This window comes from Rhinopithecus bieti, unplaced genomic scaffold (assembly GCF_001698545.2).
Source record: "Rhinopithecus bieti isolate Rb0 unplaced genomic scaffold, ASM169854v2 scaffold_947, whole genome shotgun sequence".
NCBI lineage: Eukaryota > Metazoa > Chordata > Mammalia > Primates > Cercopithecidae > Rhinopithecus > Rhinopithecus bieti.
The window spans coordinates 2,608,276-2,627,681 of NW_016803664.1; the positions used below are offsets into that span (position 1 = coordinate 2,608,276).

A 19,406-nucleotide genomic window follows, 5' to 3' on the forward strand; every position below is an offset into this window, starting at 1 on the left:
TTGCTGGTTCTTTTGTGCCCACTCTGGTGGTCTTAGAAAAACAAATCAGTCAGGAGATTGAGACCATCCTGGCTAATACGGTGAAACCCCATCTCTACTGAAAATGCAGAAAAATTAGCCGAGTGTGGTAGCATGTGCCTGTAGTCCCAGTTACTAAGGAGGCTGAGGCAGGAGAATGGTGTGAACCCGGGAGGCGGAGCTTGCAGTGAGCTGAGATCCGGCCACTGCACTCCAGCCTGGGCCACAGAGCGAGACTCCGTCTCAAAAAAAAAAAAAAAAAAAAATCAGGAACAAATGTGTCAAAATGGCAACATTTGTTAATCCTAGAAGAGGGTACATGGGTTTTGTTTTTTATCATTCTCTACAACTTTTGCAATTTAAAATTTTTTCCAATTAAAAGTAACACAAAAAAAAGAACAAAGGCTAGTTTTGGAGTCACAAATCTGGGTGTGGAGTGCAGCACCGTCATTATTTGCTGAGAGACTGCCAGCTACTTATTTTTTAAGACTCTAAGCCTCAGTTTCCCATGCTTAAAAAACTGTGCAAATAATACCTTCCAGAGATGAGTGACATGGGAATGTGATATCCATATGCATAGCCTTGGAATGAGAGAAGCATTCGTGACTGGTAGTGACCTGAAACATGAATTACTTAGCCTCACATAGTGTCTATGGCCAGAAACTGGGCACCAGGTGTCCAAGAAACAGTTCAAAGTCAATTAGAACAATTTCAATAAAGAGAACATAGGTTCAACAACATTTCCAAAGAAAATATCTTTTCCCTTGAAAAGACAATTTATACTGTGAATACAGTAACCAATACCTGTCATAAAGTAAAGCTGTTTTTTAAATACATACAATACATACAGAAAAATGGCTGCCACAATTGTGCTCTGATACCTTCTAAAAATTGACATTTTAGATAAAGTGTCTAAGATTTTAAAATAAATAAGTGAATAATACCATGTTTAACACTAGAATTAGAAACTATAACATTGTCATTTACGATAAATCACTCCTGCCTCAAACTTTTGAGTAGCACCTCCTTTGGGTGGGGTGTGAGTGGCCATGAGACAGAGCTACAGCCTTGGAGTCCAAGGCTAAGGATCCAGTTAAGGGAAGAAAGCGGTGGCGGGGCAGGATTTGAGCATATGACTCAGGTTTGACAAGGAGTAAGTCAAGTTCACCTGTATCACAGTACAGGCAGGAAAGAGGTGAATTGAGGGGCACACAGCAAAGGCAGACAAGAGCAGGTTGAGGTAGGTCCTGCGATGCAAGGAACCCAGATCTAAGAAGATCAACAATGAGCCTAGGACCCAGTGCCAGGGCCAAGTGCAGGAGGCGTGGAGGGCATCCACTTAGAAGGCACTCTCAGGCTATGCAGTACTCCAGGAACCTCACTCACTATCTGCTCCAGAATAAGGCCTGCCTGGCCCCCAGGTACTGTTCGTAGCCCAAAAGAGAAAAGAAACTCTAAAAGCAGAAGAAAGCACACTACCCTGAAAGCGGGACTCACATAGGTGACCCATTTGCTCTAAAGGTCATTGCATTTTCTTAATTATTTCCTTTTTAAAAACTTGGTAATGAATCAATGCTGCTAGAACAAACGCCAGTGACTTAGAAAAACATTACAGCAATAAAGGTATCCCGCAAAAGCAGTGTAGGTAACAACACTAAGCTAACATCCAGATGAGATTCTCAAATCTGCCTCTGTCTCTCTAGTGGAAGTCTGAATACCCAGCATCGTATCTGGGGATCTGTGTCTAAACACAGCACCGTGCACAGGTGAACAATATTAACAATTAATTACTAATGCAGAGAAGTGTTCATCTGCTTCTTTCCCATCCCCTCCCTCCTTGCTTACGCTGGGCAGAAGCATCTAAATGAAAGCAAAGGCAAATATTAGCAAGAAAGCATCTTCGTGAAGGAGCAGTAGAGTGGAGAACTAGCCAACATCTGAGGGACACTGGGCCTCTGAACGCACTCACTCCACGAGCCCAGTCTCCCAGCTTAAGTAGACTCATGCCACCCATTGCTATGACTGCAGCTACTACTGCTAGTTCTCAGCAAAACTGTCATGTTCTGATAAAACACCAATGCCTGCAGCAATCTCAAGAGAGACCTCTGTAAAAATAAAGCATATATGAAGGATGTTTCAGTTCAACATATTTCAGTCACATAGATTTCTCTTTATCAGATACACTCCTTTTCGTGAAATTGGTTGAACCAATTCAGGCAAAATGCTGATGGTGATAGAAGCAAGCTAAACTCCTCTTAGAAGGGTCCTAAGATAAGTATTGATATCCATTCAGAAAGGACACCTTCAGGGCCACCTCCTATATACAAATAGAACCAAACCACACGGACACCTGGCTGCTTCTGTACTTTCTGGGGGGTGATCTGGTGGGAGCACTTCCTTCCCAGAGCACTAACATTCTTCAAGCTCTCTTCCCATCTCCTTAGCAGATGTCTTTGGCAGCTTTTCCGTAAGTAAGGATTCATCTTCCAAGCCTCCACCTGGAACTTTCTGAAAGGTTTTACAGTAGTCTTTTTCATTGCAGTTCCTTCTTCGATGTCCACTCAAGTTCCTAAAAATATTCTGTGGATCTGTGAGTTCTCTTGACTCTGCAGTTTGAGGCTGTACAAGTCAGGGTGACAGTATGTGGGTGTTTTCACAAACAAGAGCCCCACATGGTCAAATTTTCCTTTCAATAATATGTCCTTCCTGTTTTGTTCATTGGCTCATCATAGAAAAATACCACCTCTTTCCAGCAGAGAGTGTACAAGTGTTCTTCTAATCACGAACAATAAAGGAATCGCTTCCAACCCAGAGCAGGCTACCAATTTATCATCTTCCAAAGAGCCGGAGACTAAATCTGGAGAAGAGTTCGTGCGACATGATCTGGAGACAGTTCAATTGAGTGGATTAGGTTTGTGGGCTCGGTGCTATGGCTCCTTTCCCCTACCCCCATTTGTCTAATTACAAATTATGAAAAGTACTTGAAATTCTCTAAACACAGGGCATTTAGCAGAAGTGTGCTTTCATGTGTGGCACATTTCAGCACGCCACACAACAGTTTTAAATTAAATCGTGTGCCAGCAAATGACTGAACCACGTAAAAATGGAAGATATCTGTGATGAAGAAAATTTAAATTTTAAAAATTGCTTTTTGTATAAATATTCTTGTCAAGAGACTGATGGCTAAGCTAGAAAACAGCACAGAGCACAAAAGAGCAGAGAGAAGTATACCCAAAGATTGAATGTGGCCAACAAAACTCCCAAAGGGAAAGATGAAAGGCAGCCCTTTGCATTGGTCAGGAAATCAACATAGCTACTTTTGCTTTTAATTCACTTAACTTTAGGTATACACAGCAAGAACCCATTTACTGGTGGTAATAATAACAGCCACTAATATTTACTATTTCTTATGATCCAATTAACATGCTGTGCATTTTATACATGTCATCTCATTGAACTCTTACAAAAAATTGGGTAGATACTATTATTAACCCTATTTTATAGACAAGGAAACTAATAACTTTATTAGTTATAAATAAATCAGGTTTGTCTGATGCTAAAGTCCATGCTCGTTGCTATTTTTCTAGGCCATCTTTCGTTGTATACACATAAAGGTCTCTAACTGCAGGTGCATGTGGATTTAGGGACTAGTAACGTAAAGCCTTGTTTGGCCAACTGGCTAGACAGCCAGATACTCAAAGCCTCAACTCTCTGAAGAGTTATTACTCATCTATTCTCCCTGATCCAGTTTGTTTCCCCCAAGGAACTGCTGCATTATGACTACAGCGTCACTCTTTAAAAAAATCAAAGAGATGACCATTAAATACTTTCGAAAGCATTCCTTAGGAACACAATAATATTCTGCTTTGCCTTGAACTTGAGAAGTGGTCGTTGTTAATATAACTATTTTACCAAGATGTTTTTCTTCTCTTTCTAAAGGGATACCATGTGGCCAAGTATAATGTCTTCTTTATAGACAGAAGTGAATAATTTAAACCAGGGCGAGGCAGACATGTGCATACATGCACAGTTGGAACAGGATCCATGAGAATCACTCTTAGTCTCTGTTCGTGGTAGTCCAGCTTTCAAGGACTTAGGTGGATTGGATTCTGTCCCTTTAAGTTTCTATTATCTGTTTAACAAGTGTACCTCATCCCACCTTAGAAACATCTCTCTAGATGGGTCTAAATAGCCTTTGGGAAGTTTGTATTATCTGGATACCACCAGGCCAGTACAGCCATTAAGATTAGGCTGTCAGGCCAGGTGTTGTGGCTCACGCCTGTAATCCAACACTTTGAGAAGCCAAGATGGGAAGATTGCTAGAGGCCAGGAGTTGGAAGACCAGCTGAACAACATAGCAAAACCCTGTCTCTATATGAAAAATAATAATAATAATACAAAAATTAGCTGGGCGTGGGTGCACGTGCCTATAGTCCCACCTATTTGGGAGGTTGAGTGGGGAGGATCACTTGACCCCAGGTGCTGGAGGCTGCAGAAAGTTATGACTGCACCACTGCACTCCAGCCTGAGCAATAGGGCAAGACTTTGTCTCTAAAACAAAATTAAAAATAAAAAAAGAGTGAGCTGTCACAGAATCCTCCCAGGACCAGGGGATGGCAAGAAGTGAAGGTCCCCTGACAGTGCCCAGAGAATCACATACTTGGACCAGCTTTCTCACTTCTGTGCTCCTGGTCCCTGGTGACTGTCTCCCTGGCTTGCTTTCTGTTGAGCCCTTCCTATGCTGAGTTCACCAGCAGCTTCCTACCTCAGGCATAGGAGCTTCTGAGGGATGCTGGCCAAATGCATGAACATGAAACCCAGCAAGGAGAGCCAGGCCACTGCTCTGAGAATCCAGGATAGCGATTCTCAATCCTGGCTACATATTAGAATCACTTGTAGAGTTTTCAAAACAAAACAAAACCCAGGGCTCAGTCTGCCTCCATCCCATCTGCCAGGTTCAGGCATGTCTTAAAGCTCCCCAGGTGATTCCAATGAGCAGCTTGGGTGGCGAAGCACTGAGAAAATCAATTCCTTGCACCTTTGCACTTATTAAACATCTCAATTATAGCAAAGTGGGGTAGAGTGCGATTGCTTTCAGCAAAAGAAGTCTAAAGAAAATGCCTCCTCTGCAAATGAAAAGAAACTCCCTTCAGACCCTGTTGGAAGAAATATTTCCTATATCACAAGTGGCAATGGGAAATCAAAAGAAAGACATGATAAAATGAAAGGATGCCTAATGGCTGTACTGGGTAATAGCTAAAAACAAAATCTCTTAAGAAATTACTGTTCCTTCAGCTGAATAATATCCCTGCCCATTGGTAAAAATGTAAACCCACCCTCTTGGAAGGCAAATAATTTATTTTTTCCTCCAGACCACTTTCCCCTTGGCAGGAGAGCTGCTTTGGTTGGCAGCAGGCGAGCCATGGTGATAGCAGGTAAAGAGGGTGTGAATGACTCTATGGACCGAAGAAGTCACACTCAAAGTTGTGTGAGCAGAGGGGCATTGTGGGGGCCTCAGGATGCTCTCTCACTTTTTACTCCTCTCAGCTCTCCCGGTGCCTTTCCTGGCAATCTAAAGAATGCAGCTTGATTCGAGACCAAAGACCAATCCCAACAAGGCTTTTCAACAGGATAATAAAGCCCAAAGGCAAGACTACCCTGGAACTCGGGTGATACCAGTGGGTAAGATCCATGCCAGCAGGGCCCATGTCTGCATGACTCCCCACTGTGTACCCAGCCCCAGCACGAAGTGGGTGCCAGTGGGTATCTCCTGAATGGATGACTGAATTAATTTCCTCTTGAGGGCTTTTTCTTTCCAATCCCTCGGCATTTCTCTGTATTTTCTGACTATAAGAGGCACACGTGGGGCTTTTTTGGCTTTGTTTTTTCATTTTTATCAAAGCCAGAATCAGCTGGAAGAACTAGTAATCGGGGAGATCCCCAATCCCCTGACATCCATGACAGAAGGAGACTTAATTCAGTAGAAAGACCTAGCCTAGTGAGAGGTACTTGGCCCCACATTTTACAGAAGATGCTTTGCGTTGTCTTCTCAATGAACTTGACCCCGTAAGATATGTACTAATCCTTCATTTCAAAAGGGCTCACCCCCACCATGAGCCCTTCCTACATAGTACAAGTCCTACTGTCTCCCACCATAGAAATCAAGTCATTATTGAGCTAAGGATGACAAAACCTGGACCAGCTACTTTTTATTATTTGTTATCTTATTATTTATTATTACTATGATACAAAGATATTCCACTGAGGTGAGAAGAAACATGGTGCTTAACATTTAAGGATTCCCAAGGATCTCAGTAGTAATACCTGGACATTTTGAGCTAAACAAAAGAAGCCCATCATCTAAAAAAACTAAGTTTCCTCATGGACATTATGGTGAAAATGATACCAACAACGGATGAAGGCGAGACTCCCATCCATGGTGAAAGTGAGGCTATGATGAAGACGAGCTTCCAGACCCACGTGAGGGAAGAAAAAGGGTCCCTAACATCCACTACACTTAAAGGCTGCCTATATGCCTGGGGAGCCGGAGTTCACAGATGAAAACATAGTTCTCTTCTAGAGTCAGATTTCAAGATTAATTTCACAAGTGACCAATTCAGTAGTCTGGATTTTTCAAAATTTGCTCCAAGTGAGCTGAAGTGATTTAGTTACGACTCTGCTGATTTTGCTCATTATGCAACATAATCATAAGGCTGAGCTCATAAAAACAGGCACAGCATAGTAAACAGTAGAGAATTCTTTGTATGATGAACACTTAACTGAAGTTACCAGACTTCCTCCAAACAGTCTTTAAGGTTATATAGAACACAGAATTTGTGGAGGAACACTAGAGAACTTCTAAATCAGCTTCTTACTTTGTAAGGAATGTACTCATGATGAAGGGCTAAATGCCTTATCAATGCAGCCAGGACTAGAAATATTTTCTTTGCTTTGAATGAAGAGCTGCATTTTGCCTCTTTGAAAGCGTCACCCAGTGGTTCTGGCCTGGCCTTCTTTCACAATACAAAACAAAAACATATTCCCTTATGTTTTCTAAGATGTGAATTCAGCTCTCATCCCACCTCGGGCATGTCTTCCCCAGTTCCCTGAATTACTCGGGTTCTCAACTCTTTTCCAACCTGGGCTTGCTCTTCTGAATGTGCTCATCTGTCCATCCTCCTTGACCATGTTTCTAACTTCTTAAAAAATGTATTCACATAAATGGCTATAGCAATTGAGATTTTTTAAGCTATCCTTTTCTTATATAAGTTAATGTAGTATGCTGGGCAAACACAAACTTTCTAAATCAGGCAGTAAAATTATTAGGAATAAAAGTGTCTCTCTCTTTTTTTGTTCATGTTGGTGGTGGTGGCTAAACAGCCCCTAGGGGGTGCTAACTCTGATAGCATCCTAAATTTTAGCTGGTGATTTCATTCCAATGACTGCACCTTCCAGACCACAGACCACATCAAAGCTTACAGAAGCTTATCTGGAAGATATGAAACCACAGGTAGAAAAAAGCAAAGCATGGACAGTGATCTTTATATGCATCCCTTTATATACACATTTGTATGTGTATATACATCTCTATGTGTGTGTGTACTCCTTCACTTCTTTCAAACTGGTATGTTAGTTATATTCTGGAAGTAGGTTAGGAGAATTCTAAACTTCTTTGAAAGCGTCTTTTAAAAAAACAAGTGTCTCTGATTCTGGTACAGCCTTAACCTCTTACAGGTAAGGGTTTAAATGAATCAGAAGCCAACCAGTATGAGGTTTTATTCAATAGTTCTCTAATGATTGGATACAAGAACGACACAGACACCCCCCTGTGGTGAGGTGGGAGAAATGTAGTACCCACAGTTAGAGACTCACGTGGAGGAAAATAAGGGATGCCCTTGCCCCAGGCTTCGTGGGTGTGAAATTCAAAAGCAGAAAAACTATGCGCCAACAGCCAAGGCTCACTGAGATGCTAATTGTGGCAAAGCGATGCTTTTCCTTGGAAAACACACTCCTGACATCTACCTAATGTTGACGATAGGGCAGGATCTCCCTCCCCCTTACTGTCATGGGCAGTGCTCCTGCCTGGATGCACAAAAGGATTGCAAAGGTGCATGCATGGCTTCCTCTGCTATTCCACTGCTCCCCAGAAACTTGTGTGTGAACCAATATAAGATGTACATGATTCAACATAGTATAACTGCACTTCTCATTTACGGACAAACTTTTATTTAATGTGTATGTCTGTCCCACACACAATAAAAAAAGATGCCCCTTCCCATTCTCACATTTCTCTGACCTTAACCCCACAACATTAGTATCTCCAATATATTAGAGATTAATAAAATAGATATATTTTAATCTTCCATTTATCTGTAATGTACATGATTAAAAGTAGATATGCTTTTAATTTTAATAATTCATTAATAAAACATAACTTTTAAAGTAGTGCTTAATATAAGGAAAATGTTTTTTCATTTTCTACTGCCAACCAAATATTTAATTAAATTGAAACCTTTTCTTTGCAAGTTAGAAAATTAGACTCAAGGGGGCCGGGTGCGGTGGCTCAAGCCTGTAATCCCAGCACTTTGGGAGGCCGAGACGGGCGGATCACGAGGTCACTGCTCCCCAGAAACTTGTGTGTGAACCAATATAAGATGTACATGATTCAACACAGTATAACTGCACTTCTCATTTACGGACAAACTTTTATTTAATGTGTATGTCTGTCCCACACACAATAAAAAAAGATGCCCCTTCCCATTCTCACATTTCTCTGACCTTAACCCCACAACATTAGTATCTCCAATATATTAGAGATTAATAAAATAGATATATTTTTAATCTTCCATTTATCTGTAATGTACATGATTAAAAGTAGATATGCTTTTAATTTTAATAATTCATTAATAAAACATAACTTTTTAAAGTAGTGCTTAATATAAGGAAAATGTTTTTTCATTTTTCTACTGCCAACCAAATATTTAATTAAATTGAAACCTTTTCTTTGCAAGTTAGAAAATTAGACTCAAGGGAATTCTTATAACCCTATTAGTACTAACTGCTCTTTTCTATCAGATTTTCCATCGGATTATTCAATTGAGCAAGAAGAAAACTACAATAATATGTGATTAGCTTTACACCGCACGGACTTTCTTCTTTGGAACATCACCACAAGAGAGGCAGATTACATTGACACAAGTTAAAAAAAAATTGTTCCTCTTAGAGAAATACAAAAGTTCAACTTACCCATTTTTTTCATTTAGAAAAAAGAGAATAGTAAACTATGCCCATACAGTAACTGTATAGCTTGGTTTCCTGTTCCAGAGACAGGAGAGAAAGGATGGTGGTAAAGGAAAAGGAAGAAGAAACAGGAGTGGGAGAAGAGAATGAGGAAGGAGGGAGAAAAAAGAGAGAAACAGACAAGGAAAGGGAAGGAAAGATACACCCAGAAAAAGAAAAAGGACAAGAATGGCAGCCGAGAGAGAGAGAGAGACGGATGGCTATGGAGGCAGTGCAGGGACCTGGGCTAAACTGACCCTTCCCATCACCCCCTTGGGTCCCCTGAGCTGTGGGTACTCACGCAGGCTATCACTGTCCTTTGACAGTGGGTGAGTTTAGGAACTGCACTTTTCAGCTTTCTTAACTGTAATCCTTTGACCTGAGGAGATCCCTCTTTTAGGGGCATCATCACCAGTCCATGGGGGACATGTGGGGAAATCCCACTCCGGGCCTAGATGGCAGTGGCCCAAGCACCTCGGCTTGTGAGCCACAGGAAACGGAATGGCAAGGCAGACTTGTTCTGGGGATCCTTCCCCACCACGGGAAGCAATCCCAGGTCTGTGACCTTTTACAGATGCTTACCTCCTCGACCATCTGCTTGACTTTCTTCTGCTGGCAATGCACCATGTCATCTAGGTGTCTGATCCGCTCACGGAGGCTGGCTGATGCCTCCTCCAACTGCTGATACCTAACACAAATAGGAGAAAAAAGCAAATGAGTCTTAAACCAAAGCGGCAACAGCAGTAGCAACAGTCACAGCTTTAAAGAATATCGCCAAGAGGGCCAGGCATGGCGGCTCATGCCTGTAATCCCAACACTTCAAGAGGCCAAGGCAGGAGGATTGCTTGAGGCCAGGAGTTTGAGACCAGCCTGGGCAACATGCTGAGACCCTCATCTCCACAAAAAAATAAAAATAGAAAACATGTATCTTTTGAGGAAGGTTTGGTTTAAAAAAAAAAAAATGTAAACTTAAAAAAATTTAAAAATACTGCCAAGAACAAGGAATCAAACCCTAAGATCCATTCTTCTTACTTTGTGTGACGGCCACACGAAGTAGTGTGATTACCAACAAACTACTACACCCAAGGAGCACAGGATTATTTTTCAAGTTCCCATTTGCAAGTTTTATCCCATACAATGACCATTATTTTCCAGGGACTGAGAGATCATTTTTTTTGCACCATTTACAGATATGAGAAGCTCTCTGTTTTGGGATTAATAAAATATTGGAACATCCAGTAAATTACTTTGATGCGGGGACAGGAAAGAAGGGGTCCAGCAACACAATAAAATATCTGAAATCAATGGCAGAGTACCAAAAAGTGTGGAATCACAGTTGCTCCACATATCCTTTATTTTTGGCAAATGGGGGACAAGTTGAAAGACCTTCTCTACATCAAAACAGAGCAAGCCACATCACAAGACATTTCATACTTTTGTTTTACAACAGCACAAATTATTCTCCAACATTGCTTGGACTCTTCAATTCTCTGGGGCCGCTGGGGCTGAGCACTGCAGGAAGGGTCTGGTGGTCTATTTCCCGTGCCCCATCTCTGCCTCAGCACTATGTTAAAGATTAGCAAGCCTCATATAACTTTGAAAACTCTGAAATTGCAACTGAGGAAGGAAAAATGGATATTTTTTCAGCACATACCATTTGGCAGGCAGCAAGTCCAACAGTTCTCTTAACAATAGTAATCTAGTGAGATGGGCACCGTTAGCACCATCATACCCGTTCCCCCCCTTTAAAGATGAATTTCCATGTTGCACAAGCAAGACTCAGGGAGGTTAAGTCACTTGCCTGAAACACTCAAATCATCTCAACCTTGTTTTCCTTCACTAGAGACCCCTGAATGGCCTCTCTGCCTTTTGATTTCTAGAACAGACAGTGTACTATACCACGCTTTTCATGCAGAGTTTTATATACTCACAGCCAGAGGACAATGCAAGGTTTTACTAAGCAAAGTTTGGAAACAAAGAAAGATGTTTTAAAATTAGTTTCCAAAGCAAATGGTATTAGTCACAGTTGATGAGTTTTCTCATCAACAAGGTGCATCCTGTGGAGTTCAAGGCGATGGAGAACATTAATAGACTGAACTTCTGCACTTGTAAAAGTATTTGACATGTTCTACTACACTAACAACCAGCCATGGTCTGCAAGATGTGGCTGGAGGCTTCCAAAGAAACTTGCTCCATATTGGAAGCTATCAGCCCAATGTCACGTATGCTTAAATCTGTAACAAGCGACAACCACACAAATGAAAATGCAAGGGTCAAATGAGGCCATAAAAACACAGCATGTCCACAACCTAAATCCATTACAAGACGAAAGGCATTACGTCTTACCTTTCCTTGTCAGAATCAGTTAACTCCCCAGACATTTCTGTTTCATGTTCTAGGAGCTGAAGTTGCAGTTGATGACGTTCCTAAAACAAACAGAAACTGATATTTTAATCAATGGATCCCAAGTGCGACAGAGAATGTCTATTTAGCAATTCTAGCACTAGGGAGTCCAAGTTTATATGACACCCCCTGGGTTTTTACACACCTGCTCAGCAAAGCCCAAACAACGCTCAAAACTGCCAAGTCAGTTGCTGTGTATGTATAGATATATTTATGGGTCAGAGACAAACATCCCAAATAAAACCATTCACGATTTATTTTCTAAAAGTATTCCATCGGCCCAGGCTCAGTGAAAATTTACAGCTCCAAATAACGATAATCAATACTTCAAATTGGTGGCTTGTCATACTGTAAAATTCTTTATTATTTTCTGAATCGTCAAGAAAAGAGGCTCTGGAATTCTGGCAATATCCTATATTCTAACCTGTGGTGTTTACACAGGTGTATTCACTTGTAAAAATGTGTTGTGGTCAGAATAATGGCCCTCCAAAGATGTCCACGTCCTAATTCCTGAATCCTATGTGTTATCTGACATGGAGAAAGGAACTCTGCAGATGTGATTAAGTTAAGGATCTTAAAATGGGGAGATCCTGGGTTATCCAGTTGGGTCCTTCTAAGGAGGAGGCAGCAGGGTTAGAATCAGAGGGAAGGAGCCCGGAAGATGCTCTGCTACTGCCTCTGAAGCTGCAGGAGGGGGCCACAAGCTGAGGAGTACAGGTGGCCTCCAGAAGTTAGAGAAGGCAGGGAAGTGCACTCCCTTCTAGAGCTTCCAAAAGGAATCCAGCTCTGCCAACACCTGGATTTTAGGACTTCTGACCTCTAGGAATGTAACATAATACATTTGTGTTGTTTTAAGCCACTAACCTTGTGGAAATTTGCTATGGTAGCAATAGGAAACATACATGCACCATGCTGTGCACTTTGTACACTTTGCTATATCTATGTATATTTAGAAGTTTGCCCAGAAAAGGAGTCCGGAGTCATTTCTTTGGACAAAGCTGAAAAATGTTCATAAAGACATGGTGCCCGTCATAACTGAAATTGCACTAAAAATACATTACAGATGTTAGTGTAACAAATGTCCTTAAAATGGAAGTTTACCAAATCCCACTCACTAATTGGGAGATTATTTTACTTTAGGTCCTTCTCTGAGAACTAATGGTCCTCATCTTTATGTTCAGAAATTCTACCCTGCAAATTCTTACTAGTTACATAAATTCCAAACCTCTTTTCTACCAAATTATTAAACGCAAATCCTTTGAAAATTTAACTGCCACAACTTTGAAGCTAAGCAGTGTTATACAAAGAGGTAGGCCAAAGGGGTGGGGAAACAGTCCACCTCAAGCAGGAAGAGTGTATCACTGAAATATTTAAAATAACAAAGGTAGATCAACTTTGACTGGGGTTTTGCTACTGTTTTTAAATCTCTACAGCAAATGCACATTCTTATGGCCTGACCTGAGCAGAACGTTCCTCCTGCCCCCATGTGGTTGGAAGTTTTACATTAGCCCTGAAATAACAGTGATAAAAGCTTTCACAAGTGAATGCCTCCCTCCAAAAAAAAAAAAAAAAAAAAAAGCTGTCGTAAAGTAGAGCAAGGTCTAACTTACAGCACACTTACAACATTCAGTTTTTTTTTTAATTGAGGCACAACAAATCTTAAGTGTACACTGCACAATTATTTCTTACATTTGTTTGGTTTTTTTGCGGGGGGGAGGGGGGGCGGAGTCTCGCTCTGTCACCCAGGCTGGAGTGCTGTGGCCCGATCTCAGCTCACTGCAAGCTCCGCCTCCCGGGTTCACACCATTCTCCTGCCTCAGCCTCACGGGTAGCTGGGACTACAGGCGCCCACCACCTCGCCCGGCTAGTTTTTTGTAGTTTTAGTAGAGACGGGGTTTCACCGTGTTAGCCAGGATGGTCTCCATCTCCTGACCTCGTGATCCGCCCGTCTCGGCCTCCCAAAGTGCTAGGATTACAGGCTTGAGCCACCGTGCCCAGCCTATATTTCTTACATTTGTAAACATCTGTGAAACCACTGCCCAGATTATCTGTTCCCCAGAAGGGTCCCTGGTAGAGAACACTCCTTAAAAGATTTTTACTGATCAGGAAAAAAAGGTGTTTGACATACAATGCTCAACAAGAGAAACAATAAACTAAGGTATATGGCAGAGAAGCCATTCAAAAGCACATGGTTTGTCCTTGAGCAAAATCCAAAACCGAGAGCAGGATACGTACACTGCCACAGCCCTGCCTAGGGACGTGCCGTTCACGTAGTGTGAGACAGGGGTTTGGCCAGATTCCTGCTCTCAAAGATTTATCCCTGGAAAGGAAACAGCATAAATTGGCCTATCTAATCTCAGCTCAATAAATACAGCATTTCTCTAGCCTAAATGGAAAGGAAGATTTAGAGAAAGGACAATAAATTTCCAATCACTAAAGAAGAAGCCAACACCACTTGAGGAAGGCTTTGTGTTTCCTAAATGCTGGCAGGGAGGGCTGGCCTGACCAGCCTCCTGGCTCTACCCATTCACCCCACACGAGGGCTCCATGCGAAAATCAGTGGGGAAAGACAAGAAACTTGCAGAACCTCAAGAGTACAATGAAGATAAGCATAAAATGGGTCAAGCTAAAAACAACCTGACTCTGAGGGTAGACGCTTAGGCAACCTTGTAACAAAGTAGAAATCATAGCCACAAATGATTGAACCCTTACTATATACAAGGAACCACGCTTAGCACTTGGCGTGGATTTTTCTCATGTATTGCTCACAAAAGCCCTAAGAATAAGAAGTACCATTGTCAGCATTTTACAGAAATGGAGACTGAGTTTGGAAAAATCATACCCTGCTATGCTGCTTGTTCACCTTGCTTCTTTATGCTGCAGAAAAACCTGCCACCCAGAGAGACAGCATCCGAGTTAACTGACATCTTCTGCTGTTGTAGGACACTAATGTGGGAGGAAGCTCACCCAAGTTCTAGAAAGCCCACTGTTGCCCAATCTTCACCACTACCCACTCTGGTCAATACTAATGTTAGTCCTGACTAAGCCAATCATCTACTCTTCAATAAAAGATGGGATTCTGTTTTTCCAGGGGTAAAAGCAAGATTGTAATTGACTCTTTAGTTTGCCCATCTCTCCGAAGTAAAAAGCTAAAGAGCTAAAAAGAAGCACCCAGTGAGCTCTGAAGCTCCAAAGTACTGAACTTAATGCAGTTCCCATAGTGGCGACACCTCGCCTTGTTAGGGGACAGTAGAGGGGCTTATGCTGCAAACACCATGAGGTCAGGTGACCTCTTCTCAGAATCACATGAAGCCTGACAGTGACCTTCCTCTTGTTGCCCCTCCTCTGCCTCCATCATCAGATTGGAGATTCTCCGCATCCCGAATGAGTCACAGGGTGCTAATAATGTGAGGGTCTTGGCAGGTCACTGCTCTCTGCAAGCTCATATGCAGCCAGGGAGCCATTCCCAGAAACCAGCCACAGCCTCAGCCCTGAACTCCTGGGTCCAGAAGTCACTCATCACCTGCTAAAGGTCGCCCATCCTTTCTCTTCCTTCTCTTCCTTCCTTTCCTCTTTCCTTTCTCCCACCACTTCCTCCTTTCCTCCACTTCCTGCTTAATTCCTGGCCTCCTCCCTTTCTCTAGACAGGCTTCATTATCCTAGCTGAACTCCCGCCTTCCTCAAGTCCCCCCACCCCACTCATCAGCCTGCTGACCATGCCTAGAGAAATGGGGCCTCCCCACTCCCTCAAGTCCCCAGCGTGTCAAGGAAAAGCCAACCCTTGAGACACATGCCCCAGAAACAACAGGGTTGCTGTGTTGATGTAACACCTAAATAGGGCTTGATAATTCAATGGATAAGCTAAGTTCACGCCTGGGACAACAGCAAAGTGAGGCTGCTAAAATATTAATTTTTCTAAAGAATTTCACAAGTAAAATTTTAAAAGCATCAAAATAGTTACCATGGGAAAAATTAGAACTTTTTTTTTTTTTGAGACGGAGTCTCGCTCTGTCGCCCAGGCTGGAGTGCAGTGGTGCGATCTCAGCTCACTGCAACCTTCGCCCCTCCAGGTTTAAGCAATTCTCTGCCTCAGCCTCCAGAGTAGCTGGGATTACAGGCGCCTGCCACCACGCCTAGCTAATTTTTTTGTATTTTTTTAGTAGAGACGGGGTTTCACCATCTTGGCCAGGCTGGTCTTGAACTCCTGACCTCATGATCCACCCACCTCGGCCTCCCAAAGTGCTGGGATTACAGGCATGAGCCACCGCACCCAGCCAAAAAATTAGAACTTTGTTGGACTTTCTTATACTTTATTTTATAGTTTTGTCTTTTTTTTTTTTTATCCGCAAATTTAGGAGGTGAGAGGAATCCATATCCAGGGCTTCTCGTACCTCAGATGGACCTGCAGGGAAAAGTTTGGCAAGTGGGGAATAGGCCCAACGCTGTGTCCTACCTTTTCCATGCGCTCGATCAGCCTGTCCAGCTCCCCGATCCTCTGGTCTTTCTCCTCTAGGCTGATCTCTGCCGCTTGCATCTTTTTATTGGCTTCTTCAATCGCTTTCAGAAAACTATTGGTTTCTTCCTGCAAAAGAAATATACTCTCCTAAGTACAGGCTTGGAGTACCGAGGCTACTCATCAGAATCCAAGCAGCTCTGGCCTTCTAGATCATGATTTCTCTTTAAAACATGACCTCGGAACCTGAAAGTGTCTCACAGATCATGAACTCAACCTCCTGGTTCTGGTTCTCACCTATGAATAAAGATACATCATGTGGCTGGTTAATGGGCCTCACTACTTTTTTCCCCCTTTTTTCCCTTGAGTCTTTATGTCCAACAGGTGTGAAAAAGGCCTATAAATGTTTAATAACATTGAGTAGGTACTCGGAATGTCATTGTATTTGCCAGAAGTGTAAAGGGAATTAGAACCAGATCTGGAATCGAATGTAGAATTCCCAGATCCTTCTCCCATAATGCAATGCATCAGCTCATTAATAACAAGAAAACCCAGTGAATCATCAGAACATGTATTAAGCCTCTAAGGACACAGATGAGCCAGACATGGGGTCCCTGCCTTCAGGAACTTATAATCTCCTGGAAAAGCCAAGATGTGAGACAAACAGGCCCACTCTAATGGCAGGTATAAAAGAATTCCACAGTAAAGGCAGAGAGAGAGTGAGCTTCCTAAGGACAGATAACACTTCTGGCTCCGCGACTGGGAGAGACTCCATGCATGGAGAGTGTGGCATTTAAGGCTTTTAGGGAGCTTAGGCAAGATCAAGGACAGGGAAGGAGGAAATTTCAGGTAGAGAGATGCAAATGGAGGGAGGAAGGGAGGGCACAGCTGCAGGCAAGCCCAGGATCTGTTCAGATGCTGGCAACTTGTCAGATGAGCTAGAAAAAGGTGTGTATTTAGAGACAGAGACAAGAGGCTATTCTGAGCAGGGACGGAGATGAATAAAGGCAGAGGGGGGCCGGGCGCGGTGGCTCAAGCCTGTAATCCCAGCACTTTGGGAGGCCGAGACGGGCGGATCACGAGGTCAGGAGATCCAGATCATCCTGGCTAACACGGTGAAACCCTGTCTCTATTAAAAATACAAAACACTAGCCGGGCGAGGTGGCGGGCGCCTGTAGTCCCAGCTACTCGGGAGGCTGAGGCAGGAGAATGGCGTGAACCCCGGGGCTGGGGGGCGGAGCTTGCAGTGAGCTGAGATCCGGCCACTGCACTCCAGCCTGGGTGACAGAGCAAGACTCCGTCTCAAAAAAAAAAAAAAAAAAAAAAAAAAAGGCAGAGGGGAAGATGGGAGGGGAGTGAATGAGCAGATGAATAATTCCTTGATCCCTTACCCATGGCCTAGCCCACTAACCCACCTCTAAGAATAAACACTACTAAGTAAACATCACCACCAATAATGAACCAACAATTCCCGGTTAGTTTACATCGGCAGCTACAACACACACACCAGAAGAGCCTCCTTCTCGGCACTGTGCTTCCTCTGTTCTTCCTGCAGCTTCTCTTCATACTGGCTGTACAGCTTCTTGGTCATCTCTCGCATCACCTCGGCATTGGCTTCTTGGGACGATTCCACCTACAAAGAGACTCATTTCAGAATGGCAGCTTTGTCAGGGCCCAGGGGAGCTGGCGGCTTCCACTCTGTGCATTTCGTGTGGGGATTCACAGAGGCAGTGAGCCCATCCACCGAGTTCGACAGCAGAGACGCAGCAAGACCTAACAGGGAAAGGGAGGAAGAGGGGTGAGCAGAGCCACAGAAAAATAAAAAGTGACATTTCACATGAATATTGGGGGCATGCTCAGGACAAAGGTATCCTCCACATGAGTGACTCTTTCAAAAGGTAGAAACTCTAAGCAATCTCATTCGTTGGATTGGCCAAGCCAGTTTCTAAGTAAGACCAGCTAAGCTCAAAGGAGAAATCTGGACTCACCCTTTCCACACCTTTGTGCTTTCCTAAATGTTGCTTTTGGAAACATTCCAGCCTATCATGGGGAACACTAAGCTGGCACCCCTAGTGCTGAAGCAGGCCTGGCTTAGGAAGTGAGAAAAAGTCAGTGGAGTTGCAGGTGGGCAGGGCTTAGGTTGGTAGTGGCTGGTGCCTCCTGTTTGCCAGGCCACGTCCTCACACACAGACTTCCCGCCATTGATTTTATGCTGCAGAAGGTTTGCTCTCATCCCCTCCTTCCAAATTATTGCCTGTTGCAGACAGCTGAGTTTGCTGCGTACCTAAACTCTGGAAAAGGGAGACATTCTTCAACCTCAATAGGTTACATGATGTTTATTTCCAAGATGTGACAAGTCTCTCTTGATGCCCTTGACTTCTCCCTTCTCATCAGTGGGCAAGTGTTGGCACCATGAAGTCCCAGATTGGAAAATTCTGAACAGAGCTTATCACCAGCTGAGAGAGACCCTGTGTGCATGTGCTCCATTTGCAGTGCACGCACAGCTCGCTGGAAGGCCTCTGTCCCTGAAGGCCCATTCACTCTGCCTCCAGGTCATGTGACATACCATGAGTTCCTGAAGCTTTTTTTTATTTTTAATTTGGGGAGTAAAATAGGAGGAGTAGGAAAAACCTTTTTAACACCACTGTCAAGATGAAAACAAGCATCGGTCTCTAAAACAGGCAACTGTGGGCTAGAGTGAAAGGCTTGGACTCCAGGGAAGCAGCCAGATTGCCAAGCAGCCTAATGATGTCCCCAGATGCCTGGTGACAGGCCACCTCTGGAACCAACAGGACTGAACCAGACCCACACATAGAGTAGACACTCAATAAATATTTGTAGAATGAATGATTGAATAAATCCCTTCAGCTGAAAAAAAAATACTTAAATCAGTAATTTCAGGCTTTTTTAGCAATATAAATTCCCCCCCTACCCCGCACCCCCCTGCAAACTAACTCTTACTGAGAAAGGCAATATATGGAAAAGAAGAGCTGCCCTGTTAGAAGTGAACATAGAGAGGAAATGATCTGCCCTACGGCTGTGGCAGGCCAGGGGAACTGGCAGCAGATCCTGAGGGTGGCAATACAGAGACGGGGCAGCACACCAGCAGCCCCTCCTCCCCACCCAGCCCACCAATGTGAAGCGGCCCACACTTCCCAGTTTGTCTCCCTAACTACATTACCAATAGTACCACCTTTCACTCCCTCACATATTCTACTTTGAGCAATAAACGATGTGGATATACTACCCATAC

At 43.2% G+C, this 19,406-nt stretch overlaps 1 protein-coding gene across 2 annotated transcripts in view; it reads right to left on the reverse strand.

Annotated features, from left to right (window-relative positions):
- Nucleotides 1-19,406, reverse strand: part of MYZAP (myocardial zonula adherens protein) — a 99,686-nt gene that overhangs the window by 41,712 nt on the left and 38,568 nt on the right. The window contains exons 7-11 of one of the 2 annotated variants that reach the window (XM_017896451.1): nucleotides 17,661-17,786; nucleotides 16,154-16,282; nucleotides 11,644-11,723; nucleotides 9,880-9,985; nucleotides 849-2,901 (exon numbers count right to left, since the gene is read on the reverse strand). In XM_017896451.1, the coding sequence (XP_017751940.1) occupies nucleotides 2,848-2,901; nucleotides 9,880-9,985; nucleotides 11,644-11,723; nucleotides 16,154-16,282; nucleotides 17,661-17,786 (495 nt within the window). In that variant the 3' untranslated portion in view covers nucleotides 849-2,847. Of the gene's footprint in view, nucleotides 1-848; nucleotides 2,902-9,879; nucleotides 9,986-11,643; nucleotides 11,724-16,153; nucleotides 16,283-17,660; nucleotides 17,787-19,406 lie in introns of those variants that run through there. The other variant, XM_017896444.1, reaches the window with a different exon arrangement.